We start from the raw sequence: 23,699 nt of genomic DNA, 5'->3' as shown, positions 1-23,699 counted from the left end.
GAAGAATTTCTTTCGTCAACAAATTGAGCTCGTCGCTTTGTCTCCGGATTATGGGTCCATGATTGTTTATCATCTTTCTAACAAAGCTTCCATCATCATCCTTGGTCGTAGTGGGCTTGGTCGTACTCGATTTCCTGAGATCGTGACCTCCCGAGAAACATCGTCCTCTCAGTAAACCCTTTGATTTCGAACTCTTGACTTGAGCATCATCTGGATTACTAATGAACCGAAGCTCCTGGTTAAGTCAAGTAATCTTAACCAATTAACCAAGTAATTTAGATCCTATAAATATTATTTTTAATTATTATTGTTCTGTTTATTAATGTTAACAGATCTGTTTTCAATAATATATTTTCAACAAATAATATATATATATATATAAAATGTCTGGAAGCCAACTGGACATACGAGAATGAAAGTTGAAGGGTCAAACTGATAGAAAAATAATAATGAAGAAGTATAAGTGAAAGTTTTCCTAAGTAGAGGTGGTAAGGTAGGTATTAATCCATTTTAAAAAGGTTAACTTGTAAAACGCACGAAACGGCATCGTTTGGGAAACCAAAAGTCAATAATAGTGAGCTGGTAAATTATTTTTCCCTAATAAAAATCCACCCCACGCTTTGATTCTCTCATTATTTCTCCAGTTTTAGCGAATTTGGGAATTAGGGTTTTCTCTGAAGTTCTTCTTTCGACAAAAACCGAAGATGATCGAGGTGGTGTTAAACGATCGTCTGGGCAAGAAGGTCCGCGTGAAGTGCAACGACGACGACACCATCGGAGACCTCAAGAAGCTGGTGGCGGCGCAAACCGGAACCCGAGCCGACAAAATCCGTATCCAGAAGTGGTACACGGTCTACAAGGATCATATCACCCTCAAGGATTACGAGATTCATGATGGTATGGGCCTCGAACTTTACTACAATTAAAAGATTATGATTACCAGGGTTTCTATTTTATGTTATCTCTATGGTCTTTGATTGAACAAAGCTTTGATTTTCATATATGGATGTAACATAATCGTGGATGGTGGGATTCATCTCTTTTAAGTACTATTAATGGAAGAATTAGCTTATGAATTCTGGGGTTTTCTTTAGAAAAATGTTGGTGTTAAATTCAGCATGAATGTGTGTGTGTATTATGAAACGCTTTTTAGCGACGAATATTTCTTCAGAAACTGTCGGTAAAAATACTTTTTTTCCCGACCGATTTTCATGTTTTCAAAATCCAAAGAGATTTTGGTAGGAGTAGTTGTAACAAAATATAAATTTTATTCAGATAATAAAGGATGTGAAAGAATTACATTACAAGGCTTTAAAAAATACATGGAATGAATTATATAAACCCTACCAAACGATCAAATCAATGGATTCATGTTTTCACTTTCAGTTTGATTGAATGGTAAGGGAAATCAAAATTTAAAAGAATCTATACAATGGTTCCTGTTTAATTCAACCTCTCGATAGATCATGGCACCCCTATGTGAGCCTTCGATAGATCAAGATGATTTAGCCGGCATGTTCCAAGTAGGGATTCCGGTAACTCCTGTGTATTACCCTGAAAAAGTAGTTTGGATCATAATCAACACCATCAAACAAATCTATGTTACTCGAACTTGAGTGTGTTTGGATCATAATCAACAGTCATGGATCATAATCAACACCGTCAAACAAATCTATGTTACTCGGACTCGTGTGTGTAATCAACACAATCAAACAAATCTATGTTAGCCGGACTCTCGACAAACAAATCTATGTTACTCGGACTCGATTGTGAATGTTAAATTTCATGAGAAAACAATGAGCCGAAGCAACATGGAAGCAAATTAATCAGAATAATAGCAATATGCAAGCTGTTTGTCTCATTGTTCTTTCGTTGCTTGCTACTGAAGTAAAGTCCACATGCTGAGACATGGAGGAAACTTCACTCACAGAAGTCTTACCTGTGTGTAATCAATACAATCAAACAAATCTATGTTAGTCGGACTCTCGACAAACAAATCTATGTTACTCGGACTCGATTGTGAATGTTAAATTTCATGAGAAAACAATGAGCCGAAGCAACATGGAAGCAAATTAATCAGAATAATAGCAATATGCAAGCTATTTGTCTCATAGTTCTTTCGTTGCTTGCTACTCAAGTAAAGTCCACATGCTGAGACATGGAGGAAACTTCACTCACAGAAGTCTTACCTGTATTATGAACGCCATTTCTACAACCAAATTGTTCAGATAACCGTGAACAAGATTAGCTACACCCTGTGCCACCGTCGAAGACCCTATATCAATTTCTGCCCGAAATTTAAATGTGTTTCAGTACGGTAACACAATACAAATCGATGGCTTGAAAAACAGAGAACTGAAAAATGCATTCAGTTTTTACAGAGCAAAGTAATTTGCAATAACATATCAGCAACTAAGACAATGACACAATCATCATTCATGTTGTATTGCACTTGATTTGAGAATTTGCCGATTCGGAAATTTACCTCCAAGTAATTTTTCCCACGGAAGTATCGAGTATTGAGAGCTTGACCGAGTAAGCAGGCTTTCTTTCCAACACTCTGACTATCCATGATCCCTGAAGAGGATTATTCAGTAAAACAGAGTAAATAGCCTAGGTGAATAGACGAGACATCTGTGTTTGATTCATTTTTAGCTCGTTTACACATCTAAAAAACTGGCTACAGAGTCGTCTCGGAGGGGGGAACAGCATTTGCTTGAGTTTTCGTTCATGTCTCGAGAATATCCGAGATGGCTCAATTGGCTATGTAGGAAACTTGAAAGCTTAATTTTGAAATTTTGCATACCTTAGAAATATATGGTATGAGCTTAAATCTCATGTTTCTATAGGCATCATCTCCATCGACAAACTTGTACAGCAAAGGGTGATCTTCAATGGGGGTTTTATCATGTAGTACAGTGCTAGCGTATACGTCGGCGATCCGGGAATCTGATGTATAATAATCGGGAGCATATCAAATGAATGCCGACAAAAACTGTATGAAGTAATTGAAAAAAATGTAGAAATCGAACAAACCTGCATGTTGATGATAAAGAAAAACTCTGGTCCACCACGTTCTGCGTATTTCTACATGAAAATATTTCAACGAAGTTTATTTTTCCATCATACATGTTTAATAACATGGGATCAAGCCGTCGAGCGTTGAAAATCGGAAAATAAACCGACCTGAACAATGCCACCAACTCGGCTGCCCATATCATTTTCTCGTTTGTCGGATATTAACCAGTCTGCTCCAACCATATGCATCAGCGTTCCATTTGCCTTGAACTATCATAACGAGTACAAATTCATAATAAAGAAAACAAACAGGCTTTCTAGTTATGTCACTCAGATTCGAGTACGAGTATCGAATACTAGTATGTGTTGACATGGATATGTTGATGTTTTCCAAGTTTTTTTCATGTATTTGGAGGCGAAGAGGGTCGTATCTTCATACTCGTGTCTAAATATGTATCGAAAGCTTGTACTTCAAGAAAAATGAAGAGCTGGACACATGCATACATAGATGTATATATGCATTCTTGGTAGCATATCTTATGCAAGTGAATCAATACCTTTCTGTTGTCTTGCAGGTAAGTTTTACCACGTATCAAAAAAGAAGGGTCGCCGGCCGACCAACTGCATGGTAAAGCACATGTCGGGTCCTTTTGGAGAGAGGTTCCGTAGGAGAAGACTTTGCCGTAGTCCCGAGCCACCTCTTGATTGACAGTGTAACCCTTCTTTTGATCTGCAGCATGAATAATAGTTTAGAAACACCTAAGATGTGCATTTGTTCCATTGATTATCTCGACAACTTTGGTTAGCCTAGTCGAACTCACTTGCAAAATTCTGCAATTTGCTCACTAAATGGCTTGCTGATGTTAATTTCGGAAGTGGTTTGCTCTGCATGTTCGATTATGATGGAATAAAAACACAGTTAATGATCTGTTTGAACTCAGTACGAATTGGAAAACCGAGAACCTAATATAGGGGATCAAGAAAGTACAGGCGAACTTGGTCCAGGAGACCACTCACTGTCCAAGCGATCATAATCTGTGAATTCATCTGCTTCAGGAACATCAAAGAACTCATCCGCTTCTTCGTTGAGGCCTAATAGATTTACGTATCCGGGCAGTGTTTTCTCCGCCTTGTCATCCGTTAGAGCATCATCCTCAATCTTAACATCCTCTTTTTCGGTTTGAGCCAGATGTTTATCACTTGTCCACTCCAAAGACAAGCATTCAGGATAATAGTTTCCTTGTTTCGCTTTGAACAGCTCTCGTAAGGCTGCGAATCCAAAAGTGCAATAAAACATTTTACATCAATGGAAAAAGGAAAACTAGCAGGGATCAAGCAGAGGTGCACCTGCAACTCTCTCGAGCATACGAATCGTCCAAGATCTCATGGTCGGTGTTCGGAGATATATTTTCCAGAACTTCCAATCAATAGCAAGCATGTGCTTCACAAGCGACTGTTTTCCATTGTTCACCGGAGAGATTACATATCCCCCACCTATGTAGTCATCAGAGAAAACATTCAAATCAGATAAGTACAGTTATGTTTATCGTCCGAATGAAGTCTCCATAGGTCTGATCGGAAAACTTTTAAGTTCCTAATGTGAAGTATGAACTACTTTTTAGATGAGCGCGGACGTAGCCGTTTCGAGGCGGACACTTCTTGTGAGACGCAGAGTGGTAAAGAATCACTGCAGCAACAACAACAACAAAACAGATATGGAATGTTAAAGCTCGAAACTAACATTTCGAATACTTCATGCGTTTAGTTTAGGATATAGTACCATATGTGCCATCATCCTCTCGTCTCCAGTAGCGTTGAAGTAATAAATCTCTTCGTTTCATTCCCCTGTAACAACTGTGATCAATTCGGAATCGAAAATGTGAAATTATGTTCCAAGGAGGCATAGAAATAGAATCTAACCATGGTATTCAATCACTATACACCTTCTTGTGAATGATATCCGTATGACCGTCGATGTGCTCGACGACGCTGCTGTAATAGAGGCAGAAATCCCATCTGCAAGACAGTCTGTTAACTTCTGGTTCATATATATATATATATATATATATATATATATATATATATAATGGAAATTAGATTGGTGGCAATCTTATATATATATATAATGGAAATTAGATTGGTGGCAATCTTACTCTGATCTTGATGGACCAACAGACATGATCACACGGAAAATGGCCTCTGAGGTCCCTTCGACCACACCGACAGCCATTATCGCCGGAATATCATCCCACTGCTGGGAACAAGAAGTTTATTCAGCCAAACGAAAATATCGAGTACAACATCCATGAATGATGTTCAAAAGCAACCTAACTTTCCACGAGAATTCACGTCTTTCGCTTCTTTGAAAAGCCGTAACCCTGTATTAGCGACACCTTTCGTCAACGATGCATTGCGCTTGTGAACATGAAAATGTGATTATGAACTTAAATCCGTACCGTTCTGACAACCAAATATCTTCCAAGGTGAAGGTGCAACAACATCGGATGTCATTGCGTTGGCATTAACCGATGAGTGGAATGGCCAATGGACAGAGACTTTGTTGTCTGTGCTCTTCGGATTAGCTGATCTGTTCGTGCAGGAATATCGATCATTAAAGCAAACAAGCATCTCAGAACAAATCCGGAGATTATCAAATATAATTACCTCGAAGATGACTATATATTCTTCGGAGAAGGTAAAACATTCTTTGAACGACATGAAGAGTCCTGAAGAAAATATTATATATTATAAGATAAGGCTTTTATCCTGAGAATAACCATTAAAGTCACAAATTTTAAGTTAATTGAAGGTATACCGTTAGTGCAGAATCCTTCAAGCAATGAATCCACCGTGCGGCTTCCTCTGAACTAGTTGCACCTAACTGTAATGTTTCAATTTTAGAAAATTGCTTGCTAACTAGATGTTACTCGGACTCGATTGTGAATGTCCGATACGGAGCTGGAGCTTTTGAACATGATTACTTAAAGAAAAATGAAGAGCCAGAGTAGCATAAGTAATATGTTCGACATCAAAATCGACACAGCTCATAGTTTTACTTGCCTTAAGCTTATCATTATCATCTGAAGTACTGCAAAGGGTGAAAACGAAGCAAACCTGCATGTGGTGAACACATCGTAAGCGTTAAATATCAACATTGCAGCATCGAAAGGAAACATCATTTACTGATCATACCTTCCTGTTAATGCTCGCCCTTCCATTGTCCGTAACCCGAATGCTCGAATTGATTACAGCACTTCGAACAGACTCCTACAAAAGAACGGTTTCGGGTTATTACACTTTGATACAACTGTTGTCACTAACTAAATGGGACCGTAATTGGTAGATTTCTGGTTAATCTATATAGGAAGCTACATAATCACGATTGTGGTGAAAAATGTTAGGCAGTGGTACTTGAAATTGAGCATTAATCATTTCACTATGTTAATTGGAATCTTTCTGCTCCTTCCTATGAATCCTTTGTTATAGCAGTAATGTCAAAGTCCGTTCCATTTTCCGGGTGTACAAGTTCTTGGAGAGATCATGCTAACCTCAGGAGGCGCTTATTCCTTATAACGATAACACGTATAGGGACTAATTCGTTTCTAAAATAGTGATTTATCACGATAAGATTCCTTATTCCCAATAGTTAGAAAGGTCTTAAATTCAGTTACCAAATGAACTCAAAGCCATAAGATATAAAATTTGGATTCTTCTTCTTCTTCTTTTCCAACTACTAGAATGAAACTGTGATAATAAGCATAGCCATTAACAGAGATATTGGCTATTGATAACAAAAACCAACCATTTAAACAAAAATGAAACCCAGAAAAGTATATATATACAAACATATATATATCTGCATAAAAATGATCACATGAACATTGGGTTCAACTTGGTTTTCAAAACAAATCACTTAAAGTTGAAATCCAGAAAGTTATACATACAGACATACAAACATATATGTATACACACACACACATGATTAAATGAACATAGGAGTTAAGTTGGTTCATGTGATCATAAGGTGAATTCTGAATGAGCTCATTGCATGTTCAGAAATCAACCAGTGAAATCCAGAAAACTATACATAAAAACATGCAAACATAATATGTATATGCAATTGTATAAACATGATCAAATGAACATACTTATTACACATATGCATTTGCCTCAGTCAAACCCAGAAAACCATGATTCTCATCAAACCAATAACACATCATCATAAAAGAAACAAAAAAAACACAACATATGTTCCATTCTCCAAAATGTGTTCTATTCAAAACATGTAAAAAAATCCATAACTCAACCAAAATAAATAAAAATGAGCAGTAAAAGGGATCAATTAAAAAAGGGGGTTACCACTTTCTCATGACTGGGGATTTCTTTGTAGCTCTTGAGAACGTTGTTAAGAAGAATGAAGTAACGTTTGCGAGAGAACTGTAAGCCAATGCGATTAGAACGTATTGTATATAACCAACCCTCCATTGTTGCTTGATTCTGAGGAACACCCATTGCTTTAAAATCACTAAAAAAAATACAATCTTCAAGAAGTTGGTTCTTCAACTTCAATGAAGAACGTTTATCGTATGGCAATTATGTTCGTTCCATTTTCTTTTTGAATTTGAGGAGAACAGAGAAGATGATCCTCTGATCCCAATAAATGGAATCAGAGAATCAAATTGGGAGAAAACCAGAGGGGTTTCTGAAATTTGCGAGCAATTCAATTCTTTTTTATACCATTTTGTTTCTCTTGGTTTGTTAGTTTTATTTCTGAGCTTCCCCTACAAAGTTGAAACTCTATTTTTAGAATGTTAACAGATCTCTCGACATTTTATCGTTTTATGTTTTTTCTTTTGGGTAAAGTATGAGAATGGTCCCGACTATAGAGTATTGTTTTATTAAATCTTTCGACTATTAAAAGTTACAAATGGTCATTCGGTTATAGAATGTTGCTTTGTTGAGTCTCTCGACTATCAAAGTTACAAAATGATCAACCGACTGTTCATTGTATTCCAAACTCGTCATTTTCTGTTAAAAAAATTGATAATATTCTGAGTTGAACGTTAACTTGCTAATTGTGATATGATAAAATATAATCCCAAAATCTCAAATGACTATCACATCTCAGTCATTATGTTAACGCTAGACAACCGTCAAATTTTTAATAGAAAATGACGAGTTTGAAACATAATGAATAGTCGGGTGACCATTTTGTAACTTTTGATAGTCGAGTGACTCAATAAAATAATACTCTATAATCGAAGGACTATTTTGTAACTTTTAACAGTTGAGGGACTTAATAAAGTCGTACTCTATAATCGGAAGATCATTTGTGTATTTTACCCTGTTCTTTTTTATAATTATTAGATTGTGATCTATTGACATTTTAATTCGAACTTTTATCGGAGCTTAATGCATGATCTTATTAAATTAATTATATTTTAAAAATATGATTTAGGAGGTAATATTAAATAAGGTAAGAGTTGATGAAAATTTGTTTATTGTGTAATAATTTTATTTATATACCATTTTTACTATGATAAAGGAAGTGTTGATATTTTTTGGGCACCTGAGTTCGAGGATGATAATATTTTGTACTTCGTGGTGTGACGGACTTCGGCTGTCCTGTGTGACGATGTACTTCGGCTGTCCTGTGTGTGGCCATAACGAGGAAACTATTATCCATGTTCTTAGAGACTGCCCTACGGCCGGTGCTGCGTGGACTCGGATCACTCCAGCTCAAGTAACATGGAGTTTCTTTTCCCTTAACCTCCTTGATTGGCTTAAAACTAATCTCTGTGTCTTTACAGGTGCTGACAGCACGCCTCACCATTAGAGACACATGTTCGGGATTCTAGCGTGGCGGCTTTGGAAGCAGAGGTGCTCCTTCATCTTTAACGGTGAAGAAGTCATTCAAGCTACCAGGGCTTGTGATCAATCTCTTCGGGATCAACCTAAAGGTTCCACTCTCACAGCTCCGCGGTCTTCCAAGTCCCAGCCTTGGCGTCCACCTAACATCGGTGTAATCAAGCTCAATACCGACGGCGCAGTTCGACAACCTTCTACGGATGCATCATGTGGCGGTGTCTTCCGTAACTCGGATGGGGAATGTCTCCTGGGTTATAGTCGCTACATTGGTCGTTGCTCGATCCTGATGGATGGACTGCTACTTGCTTGGAATCAGGGTTACCGGTGCACTGAGGTGGAAATGGATTTTCTTTTGAATTATTTTTTTGAATTATTGTGAGATATATTGTTAACAAATTTATCTGTTTAATTTAAAATTCATTTTATTTTTAATTTGATCCTTTTTATGAAATTTTTTTGGTGACAGTTGGTTGATTAACGATCAAACGGATATCACTGATGTTATATTCCAAGTATTCATAGTTTTGATTAAGTTATATGAAAATATGTATATTCTTTGTCCTCGATTAACGATCAAACGGATATCACTGATGTGATATTCCAAGTATTCATAATTTTGATTAAATTATATGAAAATATAAATATTCTTTGTTCTCTCTTTACTTTCTCTCTTCTCTATAAGAGAAATATGAACATTCGTCGGAATGTTCGTATTTTTAGAATCCGACCATCGCTCGCTAGGGTGGTCGCTATGTAGACAAGGCCCTCTCAAAATCGATCTAAACCTATCCTGATTTGACTGTCGAAATGAACTAATTTAGGGGTCATATTTGTATAAGGATCGTGTTCGACAGAGATCGACGATGACGAAAACGAATGGATTTCAACAATGATCTTCTAAATTTCAGTGTTGGGTGGGATTTCAAATGAGTTGGGGTTTAGGGTTCCATCAAAAGGAGCTTAGGGTTCAATAGGAAACAAATCTTGTTTATGATTTAAGATTTAAGATTTAATCGGATTCGAATTTTATAAAAGAGTTTAGATATTTATGTTAGGCACATTCCCATATCTAAACTCACACACACTCACACTCGAGTTCAAATAACATAAATGTCGGACACAAATATTTTAAAGAAAACGAACATCCGAGTGACAGATTGTAGTAACATCGAAACATTAACACATAAAGACTCGAAATATTGCAGATTCAAGTGCACATTATACGGTTGAAGTTTGTGTTTTTATTCATGGAGTGCCTTTGAAAACATGAAACGGAAACTGCTCACCCGCCGCTTATCGGAGGAATAATGGCCAATTCATCTTGGTCTTTAACAGCCGAAACAGTTGTATATTCTTCATTGAGAGCAAGAACAATGCAGTTCCGAATCTCGTCCAAGTTCGGGAACTTCGAAATGAGCTTGTTTAGACAATCTTGTGTAGTACTACCGGATGGAACCTCCATCGATAGCTCTGTCAACCCGGTTATATCTCGAGCTTTGGCGAAGAACAGCACCTTTATCTGAACAAACGATCCGTCTTTGTCGACCGGCGTGACGGCAGGAAGATTATCGTCCTTGGGTTTCACCTCCATCATGTTAACAAATGGAAGGCAACACTGGATTTATCACAAACTGAACCTGCTGATACCACGAAACGGAATTGATTTCGAACCACCTTTAGTGTCTGTTTTCGATTCGAGGAATGGTTAATTTGAATCTTGTGCTTTGAGCACGGATCATAGACCAGATACTCATGCTCAGCTAGCAACCTTGATTCATGTAATGCTAGAACATGATTATAAGTAAATAAATCAGATGAACAAAGCAGAGATTCAAATTAGGTCAAAACGCATCGACAAAATTGATAATTCCCCCTCGATTTCGGCTTCTCTGCTGTCTATTTTCAAATCAATTGACGATAATAACATGCATGAACATGATTCATATACCCAACAATGGACACAACTGCTCAAGTACAGCATTAATATCTACCCGAAACGAGGAAATAGAAATCATGAAACACTAGAACGGAAATTACAATCAGAAAAATCAGGTGAGCATTAAAGATCAGAAATTTCAATTAACAGGTTGAAAGTGAAAAGAGTAGCAAGCAGTAGAATCGAAAACAGAGAATCAAATTGTAGCAGAGTATCCGATAACACAGCAAGTCAAAACCACGAATCCCATGAATCAAAGTAAAGATTAATCCTCAAATTAAGTTTAGGGCTTCAAGATTTTACCTTAGTTTACTGGCGAATCGGGAACTTGAAGGAAAGAAAGAGCTGGGTCAGGCACCGGAGGAGGAGATGGATAAAATAAAGGAGGAACAGAAAACTTAATCCATGTATTATCTTATGTTTGTTGGATTTCTCATTGTCTTATGTGTGTTTTCTATAAAGAAAGGGCAAAATGTCATGTGGTTTGAATCAATACAGTGAACTTAATTAGTACTAGAATCTGAATCTTTAACATTACAAATATTGTCTCATAATGGATCTCTGCACAATTCAATCTTATATTCGATCGTATATCGAGAAAAAGTAAAAGTTTGGACGTAACATAGATGAATCATACCAATCCATATGTATATATTAAAAAAAACAGTATCTCCAAATCTCACTTGTGTCACAATCTCCCTTGCTTTCATCCATGTTTGCCTTCAGTTCCTTGCAACCATTGTTCTAATTTAGCCTCTTTGTCAGCCTTGAAATCTTCATAGTTTTCGGACAAGAATGGTGGTTTTTCATGTGGAGGTTCAACGTCGTCTTTGGTTTCTTCCTTTTTGTCTTCTTCGTTGGCTTCATCGGCCATTTGACTCGATACAGGTAGCTCAGGTAGCTCATCAGCTTCTGTATCTGGAATTGTACTGGTGCTGGTAGATGCAACCGATAACGGTGGATCTGGTTGCGGAGGCGGCTTCTGGGGATCGGTTTCCATCTGTTCCTTGGAATCAAGTTGCGACCACTTAAAATTGCTTGCTTTTTGTTTGGCGGACTTGATTACAGTCGAAAAATAATTGCTGCCACCAAACTGTGCATTTCCGGAACCGGGACCCCATGACATTGGTCCCCAAGGGTTTGTTCTTCCCATCTGAAAGCTTGATGTAGAGCTGTGGATCAGACCTCTCTTTGGTTGCTTTGCAGACATTAATGTTAACGAGCTCTTGATGTCCTTGATCATCTCATCTGCAATTGGGAAACCGCATTCCTTCATGGATCTTATCATAGTGATAGAGTCTTCCAAGTCCTCGGTGTGTAATGTTGCTTCATGAGACTTCTCTACAACATGATCATGGAGATTAACTACGTTAGGAATGGCATTCTCGGTGTGCTGTTGAATGTAGAAAAGTCCGACCGAGGGTTCATTCGCCACGAACTTGATCATCTCTGCTAGGGATTCAGTTATCTCCACAAAGCCGTCCACCGCGGAGAATCCATTCATCTTGTTGAAGGTGGACGGCGGTTCATCACTGAAGTTTGTCAAAAATCACGAATCGAAATGCAAGTCGAGAAAGGGATGTTTTAAAAGAGAAAAAAACCAGGCTATTTGATCATGTCTAATATCGATATGCAACATGTATACGAGTAGGATCCTCTAAATGAAGAAACTTAGAAAAGCTCAACTCACGTCGGATACATACCACATCCGACACTCATCCAAATTCGGATGACAAAAAGAGCTAAATGGCAAATTCCCTTTCTACAATCAATGAACCAAATTTGTTATCTTCTTAATTTCCACTGCAATCCATAAGAAAGTGATGTAAACAGAAACAATCACAATAGAGTCGATCCCCAATTCGCACAGCAATCACCACCGCACACCTTGTTCATTGAACCCTAGAACCCTAATCCCCAAACCTAACTTTGACCACAAAGTGCAGAATTTGATTCCACAAAAGGCCAACTACTAAGCTCGTATGGCTTCTCACTGTATGAACAAACCTTCAACTTATACCAAATCATCCCACATGAATTTCCAGGATAATTCAATGAATTCTAGGGTTCATTTTTGTAAAAAAAAAATCAAATAAACAAGCACAAATATCTGCAATTTAACCAAAACAAAAACACCCCATGGGACTAAAGAGACAAAAGATCAAAAAGAAAAAGGCATTATAATCGATACCCAAATTAAAACATCAGAAAATAACGAAAACCCAGAAATCAGAACTTCGATTTCTCCAATTAAAAAGAAGGGAAATTTACTTACCAGATAAAACGATTAGAAGAACAAAAGAAACAATCTTCAGGTTTCGATCAGAGGGAGAAATATTAAAGTTTCAAGCTTGGAGAGTAAAGCTTCTGTTCTTTTTAATTATGTTGTCCCTGTCCCTTATCAATGAAGCTCTATTGAAATTTATTTTTCTCTTCTTCTTTTATTTTATAAATCCACAACTTTTGTCTGAAATGAAATGAACCAACGGCATGTACAGACAGGGTTAATTTAGTTTCAGGGCTTGTTTTTCGGGTTAATATATAATTTAGTCCCTAAATTTGATTTTAGGTATCTAATTAGAATTTAGTTTTTCTAGACTAATTTATTATAGAATTATATTATTTAATTTTAATTATTGATAAAATGTTAAAAGAGAATTATTTTCTTTAAATATTTTAAATTCGAGCAACTGTGTATACACAAGCATTGTCTTACATTTCATCCAACATTGCAGATGCAGAAAATGCAATTAAGGGAGATAAACTAACATCTGAGCTTAAGGAGGAGGTTACTGAAATGGATGATTCTGGGGTTGTGGCAGATAAAGTTATTGCAGCCAAGTCGACTGTTTTTCAGCCCGACATTTCATCGAACATTGGGGATGCTGAAAATACAATTAAGGAATATAACCCGACTTCTGAACTGAAGGAGGAAGTTACCGAAATGGACGATTGTAGGTTTGTGGAAGATAAAATACACAAGAAAGAGGAAAAAAAAAGTTTTGTTCTTGGTTTTAAAAGGCGCACCTCGGCCGAAGGCGCAGCCAGGCAATGGACTTTGCGCCCGCCTGGGTTGGGGCGAAGCGAGATACGGGAGGCGCCCATAGGCGCGCGCTTCTGCCGCCTTAAGAATAGGAGATAAAGTTTACTTGCTCTTCCATCGTTTGGATCTTCCACTGCTTGCCTGTATTGTGGATTTTAGAAGTTGATTAGAGAAGAAATGAAAATAGAAGCTCAAAGATTCCGGTGGCTATAGAAGAGGAAGGTAATGGTATATAAAAGACTTTTGAGATGATACAATGATTATCATCTATAGCCGATACCAAGGTAATTAATGGTAGAGTTAGCAGCACATTCTTCAAGTGAAAAATGCATGAATCCAGTTGGATGTGGAAGAGTTAAATGAATGGTGTCTGCAAACACAATTAGGTTTAGCAAAACTAGCATATAAAGTAGAGAAATGTAGGCCATTAGAGGATTTTTGGCCCTTAACCAATCAAGTTTTTATGTAGCCTCCAACATAGTCTAGCTTGCAACAACCAGAATAACTCTCCTAACAAACTCCAACAGCCTTTTCCACCAAAAACATATTATGTATGTAGTATGATCTTGAGGAAGGGACAAGCAATGGTGAAAGAACATGAGTTTAAGTTCTTTAGGAGTGAAGTGAACCCGTGAGTAGTTGGTATGAATATACTCCAGAACTGATTTATGAACTTTTTAGAATAAATGTGCGCCATGTCTATGAAAGGCGCGCGACTTCACCTTGCTCTTTGCGCCTAGTGCCTTTTAAAACCAAGGTTTTGTTATGGTGAGGAAGAGAAGGAGAGGTTCAATAGAATATTGAATCACTATGTTGGGTCTCACAACTTCCATAACTTCACTACAAGAATGAAAGCCGAAGATCCTGCTGCACATCGATATATTGTTTCATTTCACGCAAACAAAGTTGTTACCGTTGAGGGCATTGATTTTGTGAAGTGTGAGGCTGTGGGTCAGAGCTTCATGCTTCATCAGATTCGAAAGATGATCGGTGTGGCAGTTGCTATCATGAGGAATTGCACTCCCGAGTCTCTGATTAAAACTGCATTGAGAAAGTAAGTACTTGTTTTCAATTGCATTGCTATGCCATCCGGATTCGGGATGCTTGTTGTATTGGTATGTGTTTAGCATGATATACTCGATAATCGATATATTTGGAGAATACCACGTACCAAATCCAAATATGTCTGACATAAGTGTTAAAGATAGGTACTTTAGAGTAAACGATGAATCCGGACAAGATAGATTATGGTTGTAAACAAATTTTCGTTTAATATACATCTTAATGAATTTCAGGGCTGTACACATCAACGTACCGACGGCACCCGAGGTTGGTTTGTACTTGGATGAGTGCATCTTTTCGTCTTATAATCAAAAATGGAAAGATACTCATGAAGAGTTGTCTATGAAAGCATATGCAGAAGAGGCAGAGGAATTCAAAATGAAGTTTATATACTCTCATATATCCTCCACGGAGTGTGAGGAAGGAACCGTTGGCCTGTGGTTGCATTCTCTAAACCACAGAAACTATCCCGATTTACGGGCCTGCAGCGGAGACACAATCGATGGGAAGAAGAGTCCAAAGGTTGGTGACGGTGCAGACACCATGGAATGCGGGTGAGAAAAGCGGAGACACTGCTGAGATACAGACTGTGAAAGAGTAGAACATTTCCTATACGCATAGTCTCGATGAAAAATTAATTTTACATCATTTTTATCAAGTTATAGTTGCATGGTGCTTCTGTTTAGGTCGGAACTTTGAGTTTTGATTTTTTAACCACCGACATTTAGCGAGATCGGGTTTACATTGTCATAATTACAAGGTTGTTAAGTGTTTGGAAGGAAATGACAGATTCATTTGGATTGGATACCACATTCATGGACATGCAGCTAATACTCAGATGGTTATTCTGGACAGCCAACCAATTAGTCGATTTGGGTTCAACGGCACACTTTCGGATATTGTCGACCACCCTTAATTCGGGTTTTCTTCACCTCATCCATAGCAGCTTTTCAACAGACTTACTGGACAAGTACACTTCTACCATTCTTCACCTTGCTTGGCACTAATGGTGTACATGAGAGATAGCTAGGCTTTATGGAGAGAAGGGTAATCAGATTTCGGGTTTCCTTCGTCAGCCACGGAAGAGCTAAGGCTTCACGAGCTCGGAAAATATTTCCGGCGACGTTTACTTATGTTACTATCTATATTTTTGTTCATTTATTTGATCTAATTTATGTGTTCGATTCGAGTATTATATTTTGGTATCAATTATTTGATCTAATTTGTGTTTAAAAAAGATTTATCAATTCAAAATTTAACTTGATATTGAAATAAAAACACACACACATATATATATATATATATAGTTTTTATTTTTATTAAATAAAAAAAATCTAATTAAAAAATAAAAAAATATATTATTATAATCATTTTAAATATACGAGGGATAATTATATTATTATCTTTAATTAAATCAATTAATTTTCATCTTAAATTTTAATCTAATTCGACTTCAGCTTAATTTTTTTGGAAAATGATTTAATGTTATCAAATCTAAATCGATTGATATCAAAACCCAAAATATTCCAATCATATATTCATCCATAATCTATAAAAATTCAAAATAAATATTTCTCGATTTATTTATTGGATCCAAGGTTATATATATATATATATATATATAGTGACACAAAAATATTCATTTATATTAATATAAAATTTTACTATCAATATTTTTTATTTGAGCCAGCTTAGTTGGTAGAGCTCAAGGCTCTTAACCTTGTGGTCGTGGGATCGAGTCTCACGGTGGACAATTCATAATTCTGACTGCCGGAGGTCTTCTACGGAAGCTGCTCTCAACCTGGCGTTGGGGGTAGTCTACTACCTTACCTTCCCCTCACCCCGTTACATATGGGAATATGGTCAGCTAATTTATTAATAGGCATGTAAGTGAACCAAACGAATACGAACGATGTATGTTTATGTTTGTTTGTTTAACTGAACAAATGAACTAACACGAGCAACTAAACGAATGAAATTTTTTGTTCATGTTCGTTAATTAAAGAATGTAGATTGTTCGTGTTCGTTCGTTAAAATGATAAATAAACACAAATGAACTAACATACATGAATATAAACAAACACAAACGAACGAACATAAATGATCGAAAAAAGAACATAAGTGTTCGAACATAAAAAGTTTTTTATTTCCGAATAATTTTAAAATTTATATTTTCTTTAATTGATTTGAGTATTTTTTATTTGATTTTAAAATTAATTGGATTTTAAAATATTAATAGGTTTAAGGTTAAAATTGATCGAGTCTTGATATTTTAATGGATCTAGAGATTGAACTGAATATAAACTAACGAATTACCTAACATTCACGAACGTAAATGAACGAACGAGTCCTATGTTCGTGTTCGTTCATTTAATAAATGAACATAAAATCTTGTTCACGTTCGTTCATTTAATAAATAAACGTAATTCTCACTAAACAATTCACTAATAGTTCATTGGACGTTCGGTTCATTTACAGGCCTAACTATTAATAAAGATTCATATTTTATTTTATACAAATAAATTATATATATATTATTTTCTAATAAATTAAAAATATCAAATTATTTTGTTGATATAAAATTAATTTTTGACAACTAAACCTTTTATTTTCTATCTATATAATAGGGATATCAAATAAAACCAATATTATATTAAGATAAAAGTTTTGAAACAGGTTCGGCCTTAGGCTCGGAAAGCCGTTGAGTGACTTGAATCTGAACCTCCTCGTACTTTTACTATTTTACCCTTTATATTCACTTTCCCACTTTCTCGCCCATTTTGAATCAAGAGGAAGAGGGAGCAGAAGAGACAGCGTGAGGATTAGGGTTTTATCTCGGTCTCTGCAAATTGAAAATTTGACGATACTCGACACCGGAACCGCCGTCGTTGCAGGTACTTCGATTCCCCCCTTAAATGCCTCCCTATTTCTTGATTTCCATCCTCAATTTGTCTGTAGAAAATTTAACCCTTTCGATTTCCCCGATTCATTCGAATCTTTTTCTCGTTCTCTTCGTCACTTTTTAGATTCATGAATTGGTTGGTGAGACTATAATGCTTTTATTTAGTTTATTTGAATGCTGGAATGGTGGAATTTGATTTGATGCAGATTCACCTATTTAGCTTGATTTACATGAATTGGTGTAGAGGTTAAGAAGTTCATTTTTTATGGTTTCCACCGTGGAATGGAAGATTGGGTTTTCTATGAACGTGATTGAGTTTGTTGAATTTCATTCCAGGTAGTAAATTGAAAGTGGAGATTATGGAAAATGGATGTTCAATGGGTGCTTCGAGGAAAGGGCTTAGTGACATTTCCAACTTGCAGCAGCAACCTGAAGTGTTGAACCAAGGTGCTAAGCTGCTGCTGCTGCAATCTGATTCTCTCGGGACTAAAGAATTCATCGACAAGCTTCAACAGGTATACTTTGAACAGCTACCAATTCACTTTTCTTTCTTTTACTTATTGATTTTCTATTGAATTTGTCTTTCAGGAAAATATGATGCTGATGAAAGTTCTTGCAGATCGAAAGTATCCTCCATGATTGATCGTATTTGTTTCTTTTCCTTCCCCTTCTAACCATCGCTTGCTAGTATTTGTGTTTGATGACTTTTATTTTTATGTTTCCTTTTTTCTTTTACCTTAATTTTGGTCAGTAAAGTTATCAAATTGAGTGGGATTGAATTACAGAAACTGAGAATCAATTTGGAAAAGTTTCAGCAACAGAACTTGCAACTTGCGCAAGCAAACAGCCATATGTTAGCGGTATCTTAGTACTTTTTTTAGTAACTGTTTTTCTCAGTTTAAAACTCTTAAGGGCATATTTTATAATATTGTGATCTCCTGGTGAGGTTGATGTCTTACATTGGTTTTGCAGGAACTTAATTTAAGCAAAGATAGGGTAAGTTTTCAGGACATTAAAGTTTCTTGAACCTCATATTGCGTAGTCCTTTTGTATGTTTTTGGGACTTGATAATTGAGTTTATTTTGTTTTCAGCTAAAAGCCCTTAAGCATGAGCTGGGATGTAAAAATGCTGTGCTTAAAGCAATGAAATTGGAGGTACTTTTTGTAATATCTACTTCATTTAAGTGCTGACAGTCGGTATTTAATTAGTTTCCATTGCTGATTATTGGATCCTTTGTGCTTACCACCCGAAGAAAGCTACAAATGGGGGTTGCCCAACACCTTGAAATGAAGCATTAAATAGAAATACAGTGTCTTTATTGATTTTTTTGTCAACATCACAAGCTATTCACACATCTTTTTCCATGATGTGAAGTTTGGAACAAACCAATGTGGCATGGAAGTTAAATCACATAAAGAAGAAGATGGAGGAGGTAAAACTTGTAATATGAGCAGGTTTAGCAAGGAAGATGAATCACATGAAGAAGATCAAGGAGAAGATAAATCTTGTAATATGAACAAGAAGCGGCAATCATACTGTCTTGGTAACTTGCTTGACAGAAACCTAAGTTGAAAATTATTACTGTTCATCATGCCATTTGTAATTTATCATTTTCATGCTGCTTCAGACACTTCTAATACTAAACCAGTCCAAGTCAAGGAGGGGGTCGAGAACAAAAGGTGCTTGTACAATTTTATTGCTTTGTGCAAATTAATTTTATAATAGAAGTATGTATTCCTTTGTTCTTCAAAACTAGTAAGGAGATTTATAGTTTCTTCTATGTTTTCTAAGGAGGGTTTGTTTAAGAAGGCAATCTGCTAGGCTTAAAGCACAAGAACCAGAAACAACTGAAGATGCATTTGCGTTAGATGATTCAAAATTTCTTGCTTCTTCTTCCAGTGATGATAAGGTTCTTGAGTGTGGCCCTTCTAGTATCAAACCATTCGAGGCCAAGGAGGGGATCAAAAACAAAAGGTTTTTGTCCATTTCTTATTCGTTAGTGCGAATTATTTCCAATCATCGTTAGTTTTTTTTTTTAATTTGAAAACTTCATAATGAAAAAGGAAACTATAAATTTCCTTTATGTTTTATCCAGCAAGTTATGTTCAAGAAGACAATCTGTTAGGCATAAAGCCAGAGAACCAGAAGCAACTGAAAATGTATTTGAGGTAGATAAAAAGAGATTTCTTGTTTCTTCAACCAGTGATGATAAGGTGTATGAGAGTGGTCCTTGTATCAAACCAGTCCAATCCAAGGAGGGGATTGACAACAAAAGGTTTTTGTTTTTGCACATTTCTTATTGCTCAGTGCAAATCATTCTGAATCATCTTAAGTGTTTTTTTTTTAATTTGAAAATTTCACAATGAAAAAGGAAAAATGTGGCTTCTTTTTTGTTTTTGCTTGCAGGGCGTGTTTAAGAAGGCAATCTGCTAGGTTTAAAGCACAAGAACCAGAAACGAATAAAGATGTGTTTGAGGTAGACAAATTGAGATTTCTCGTTTCTTCGACAAGCGATGATAAGGTGCATGAAAGTGTCCAACTGTCATCTGATGATTCATCAATCAAAAGCGAACACGAAGAAGGAAATATGACAGTTTCATCTAGAACTGAAGCTCAAGAACTCAGGAGGGTGTCTGCAGGAAGACCTTTACGACGAGCAGTCGAGAAGGTACAGTCCTACAAGGAAATGAAGCTTAATGTGAAGATGCGCAGACAAGAGTGACTGAGTGAGTTTGAGTTTACTTCTAATTTCTGTGTTCCGAAACACAGTTGTGTCTGTATAATACACTTCCCTTTTTGTTGTTAGTCCTACATGCCTGAAATTGTGTAAGATTTTTGATACATTTGTAGGTTGAACGTGTAATAAAAATTGTGCAAGTCTTAAAAGAAATATCCTTAAAGTAACATTGAAATCAAATCATAAAAATTCAAACAAATCTTAAACAAACTCCACAGTGACATTGAAACATAATCACATAAATCCAAATAAATCTCAAACAAACCCTACAGTGACATTAAAACATAATCACACAAATCCATTATCAAGCAACACACAACAATAACACTTACAATCATACATAAAGCTCATTGAAAGTTTTGGAGTATCCTTTTCGTTGAAGTAGTAGGAATGAAATGTGAAACCGTTTGTGAACTCCTTGGATTTAATAAGACTTCTAAACCCTTCATTTTGAGTGAAACACATCTACAATCACAAAGACAATTAAAACTAAAGTTAATAAATGAAAACAAAATCATGCAATGTCAGCAATCAATGGTAATTGAACAGAAGAATGGCTCTTTAATTACCTGAATAACTTACCAGAACATTTAGAATCTACCACACGCATTTTAAGTGAATAATATACTTGCATGTAAATTTTTTACACTCGAGAATTTCTCCTCGGCACGTTGACCACAGGACGAGCAGTCAGGGTAGTCTTCAGCCTTCCTAAGAAATTGAAGATCATGATGATGATGTGGATTCCAAAAAAGAAGGCAAAGTGATCCCATCCTTAAGAAATGGAAATTCTCCAAGGATACAATTGGGATGAGCAGAAGTATCACATATTGAATAATAATAATACCATAGGGTTGGATCTCTTTTTCTTTCACAGATATCACAATGACGATGCAGAAGATCATGATTATTCAAAGCATCTTCATTGTGATATCTGTGAAGGAAAAAGATAATCACACAAATCCATAACAAAACTGCACTTTCCACATTTGAATGCGCCATACGGACTCTGGTTGTTGCCACAACCATTACATCGCTTCCTGCATTTGAAATCATAAAACAGGAAGTGTTGGTGTCCTTAAAATTCTTCAATGATGTCTGGAACTTTAGCACGCCTTAAGCAAACGTCGAATCCTCTAATTTTGTAGAAGAAACCACTACAATATCGAAGGCACAAGTCACAAAATTTGAAGTTTTTGGAGTTCAGCACAATATTTGTGAAGACAGAAATCGCATTCTGATTCAGAACAATAATAAAATAGAGTTGAGACAGATAGAATGCACCCATCACATCTTCTATTAGTTTCTTCCTCCTCCATCTTATCTACTAACACCAAGCAATGACCTTCATGGCTGAAATGTTCAATCTTTGTGGCTTCCCCATCATCAATCTCCTCAACAAATCGATTGATGGAAGACTGCAAAGACTTAGTTGAACTTCCGTAAAGCTCCTTTCATTGGCTTTCTTGCTTAACCACCTTGTAAAATCTGTCATCCTCCAAGGCACAATTCACATGAACAATGTAATTGCAATCGGACTTCAGACAAGAGTAACTCCCACGGTCTACTTTCACTTCTTTGAAACAAATCTTGCAATCTTGCTTTGTAAGCTCTCGTGTTTGAAGAAAATATTTGTGAAAAGGATAATGATTATGTCGTGAAAATTTGATAATGCGTGGGAGTGAAGTGCAGTCTTTATGGACTGTGATGCTGCATGTCAAACATATATAAGACATATAGTTTCCCTCAGTACCACATGCATCACAAATGAATAAGCCTTGTCTCCAAAGTAAGGTAAATGGGTGCTGATGGAGGCTTTTATCTTCAACGATGGGCATCAACCAAGCACATAAAATATTGATATTAAAATTGCAAACAGGACAACGATAAAAGAATCCAGAATGTTGCTTTTGACATAGTTTGCAAGAGAGAAATCTCATTAGACTCGAGAAAAAGAGGGTGCATGCGATGGGAAGGATGTTTAAATTTATTGGATCCATCAATGCATGTCTTATGAAAGATGAGAGGACAATCAACGCAAATATATAATGCACCAACTAAGGGTTCATGGCAACAAGAGCAATACAAGCTTTTGAGTTTATCTATGGGACTTTGAATGAAGGTCAATGGATGTGGGTGGAATTCATGTTTGGTCTCTTGGTTGACTTTACTAAATGAAGAAGATAAATCACATTTGATGTCAACGGAGAAGTTACAAAACTCACATTCATAAAAGAACATGTTACGTTTTTCCTTGCATAATGCACAACCATATACCTCATTACCGGGATGTGGCCTTTCTCGAAAAACAAGAAGTGAGTGCTCGGGATGGAGAGGATGATATTTAATTATCTCTGGTTCGAGAACACAGTTGTTATGAAGGTGATAATTGCAGGGTACAGAACTAAAGCATGGATCTGACATCACATCCCCACAGGCTGAGCAGTAAGCTTTCTCCCCACCTTCATTGCTTTGCTCTTCCACAAACACCAAGGGATGCTCATGAAAACGATGCTTAATCTCTCTCTTCTTCTCCATCTCCATCTCCATTTGTGTTTTGTGAGTAATGAATGAGACGGCAGTGAATGATCACTAGTTGTTCAAACAATGAACAAGATTTTCTTTAAAAAGAAAGCAATTAAAGAAAAGCAAAAAAGGAAAAAGAAAAAAGAAGAAGAAGCATTTTAACATTAATCATGGCAAGTAAAGTACAAACAAGAGTGACTTGAATTTAAAGCTAAAGTTGATAGGCTAAAGTATCCTAAAGATCCACTCTTCTCTTTGGTTATTTGCAAGAAGAATAACCCTTTTTCTTTTTGCTAGGACTCTTGAGTGACACTTTAAACAATTCAATTATAATTACAAATATCTTAAAGTGTATGCGATATGTTACAAATATCTTGAGATTATAATGTACAAGTGAGGAATTATACGATTAAGAAGAACCCATCTTACCAAATTTCTTGGCAAGGTATATATGAAAAAATGAATTGAAAGCTTGATATGTTAAAATATCTTTAGAATATTTAGTAAAGTATTGTGCTTTGCTTAATTATATGGGTAAGTTAATCACTTTTACTTTTTTCTATGACTGAATGATTTTTAAAGGAGGAGGGTCTCTTTTATTATTTT

General features: G+C 36.3%; 5 protein-coding genes and 1 pseudogene across 6 annotated transcripts; 3 read left to right on the top strand and 3 right to left on the bottom strand.

Annotated features, from left to right (window-relative positions):
* Positions 1 to 598: 598 nt before the first annotated feature.
* On the top strand, positions 599 to 930 carry LOC120204153 (ubiquitin-like protein 5). The gene has a single exon (XM_039204251.1). It carries the CDS (start codon positions 705 to 707, stop codon positions 924 to 926), a length of 222 nt encoding a protein of 73 aa, XP_039060182.1. The 5' UTR covers positions 599 to 704; the 3' UTR covers positions 927 to 930.
* A 359-nt stretch (positions 931 to 1,289) lies between these two features.
* Positions 1,290 to 5,601, bottom strand: LOC120204149 (annotated as a pseudogene).
* A 4,567-nt stretch (positions 5,602 to 10,168) lies between these two features.
* Positions 10,169 to 10,567, bottom strand: LOC120204152 (molybdopterin synthase sulfur carrier subunit-like). The gene has a single exon (XM_039204250.1). It carries the CDS (start codon positions 10,478 to 10,480, stop codon positions 10,169 to 10,171), a length of 312 nt encoding a protein of 103 aa, XP_039060181.1. The 5' UTR covers positions 10,481 to 10,567.
* An 878-nt stretch (positions 10,568 to 11,445) lies between these two features.
* On the bottom strand, positions 11,446 to 13,228 carry LOC120204151. The gene is made up of 2 exons (XM_039204249.1): positions 13,098 to 13,228; positions 11,446 to 12,354 (listed from the first exon to the last, which is right to left on the bottom strand). The coding sequence occupies exon 2, from the start codon at positions 12,324 to 12,326 to the stop codon at positions 11,529 to 11,531; it is 798 nt and encodes a 265-aa protein (XP_039060180.1). The 5' UTR covers positions 12,327 to 12,354; positions 13,098 to 13,228; the 3' UTR covers positions 11,446 to 11,528.
* A 391-nt stretch (positions 13,229 to 13,619) lies between these two features.
* LOC120203994 (tRNA pseudouridine synthase A-like) lies at positions 13,620 to 15,790 on the top strand. Its single transcript, XM_039204108.1, has 4 exons — positions 13,620 to 13,919; positions 14,606 to 14,919; positions 15,161 to 15,535; positions 15,685 to 15,790. Exons 1-3 carry the CDS (start codon positions 13,620 to 13,622, stop codon positions 15,483 to 15,485), a joined length of 939 nt encoding a protein of 312 aa, XP_039060039.1. The 3' UTR covers positions 15,486 to 15,535; positions 15,685 to 15,790.
* Positions 15,791 to 17,731: 1,941 nt separating this feature from the next.
* On the top strand, positions 17,732 to 20,557 carry LOC120204150 (SHUGOSHIN 2-like). Of its 2 annotated transcripts, none has more exons than XM_039204248.1 (11): positions 17,732 to 17,821; positions 18,166 to 18,344; positions 18,418 to 18,455; positions 18,581 to 18,689; positions 18,802 to 18,825; positions 18,922 to 18,984; positions 19,205 to 19,373; positions 19,458 to 19,509; positions 19,625 to 19,804; positions 19,926 to 20,105; positions 20,237 to 20,557. In XM_039204248.1, the coding sequence occupies exons 2-11, from the start codon at positions 18,189 to 18,191 to the stop codon at positions 20,550 to 20,552; spliced, it is 1,287 nt and encodes a 428-aa protein (XP_039060179.1). In that variant the 5' UTR covers positions 17,732 to 17,821; positions 18,166 to 18,188; the 3' UTR covers positions 20,553 to 20,557. The 2 variants fall into 2 exon arrangements, with proteins under 2 accessions (XP_039060179.1, XP_039060177.1); XM_039204246.1 differs by having other exon boundaries at positions 19,622 to 19,804.
* The last annotated feature ends 3,142 nt before the right edge of the window (positions 20,558 to 23,699 follow it).

This window comes from Hibiscus syriacus, unplaced genomic scaffold (assembly GCF_006381635.1).
Source record: "Hibiscus syriacus cultivar Baekdansim isolate YM2019G1 unplaced genomic scaffold, ASM638163v2 tig00010533_pilon, whole genome shotgun sequence".
NCBI lineage: Eukaryota > Viridiplantae > Streptophyta > Magnoliopsida > Malvales > Malvaceae > Hibiscus > Hibiscus syriacus.
Note: the sequence above shows the minus strand (reverse complement) of the source record. Positions and strands in the feature narration are given on the sequence as shown.

Bases quoted from the DNA above. Each gene is read 5' to 3' on its own strand.
- LOC120204151 (XM_039204249.1), bottom strand. From the start codon at position 12,326: ATGAATGGATTCTCCGCGGTGGACGGCTTTGTGGAGATAACTGAATCC.
- LOC120204150 (XM_039204246.1), top strand. From the start codon at position 18,189: ATGGAAAATGGATGTTCAATGGGTGCTTCGAGGAAAGGGCTTAGTGAC. The intron at 18,826-18,921 runs GTAAGTTTTCAG...TTTTGTTTTCAG, and splicing joins TTAATTTAAGCAAAGATAGG to CTAAAAGCCCTTAAGCATGA. The intron at 20,106-20,236 runs GTTTTTGTTTTT...TTTTGCTTGCAG, and splicing joins GAGGGGATTGACAACAAAAG to GGCGTGTTTAAGAAGGCAAT.
- LOC120204152 (XM_039204250.1), bottom strand. From the start codon at position 10,480: ATGATGGAGGTGAAACCCAAGGACGATAATCTTCCTGCCGTCACGCCG.
- LOC120203994 (XM_039204108.1), top strand. From the start codon at position 13,620: ATGGATGATTCTGGGGTTGTGGCAGATAAAGTTATTGCAGCCAAGTCG. The intron at 13,920-14,605 runs GCGCCCATAGGC...CTTTGCGCCTAG, and splicing joins GGCGAAGCGAGATACGGGAG to TGCCTTTTAAAACCAAGGTT. The intron at 14,920-15,160 runs GTAAGTACTTGT...AATGAATTTCAG, and splicing joins ATTAAAACTGCATTGAGAAA to GGCTGTACACATCAACGTAC.
- LOC120204153 (XM_039204251.1), top strand. From the start codon at position 705: ATGATCGAGGTGGTGTTAAACGATCGTCTGGGCAAGAAGGTCCGCGTG.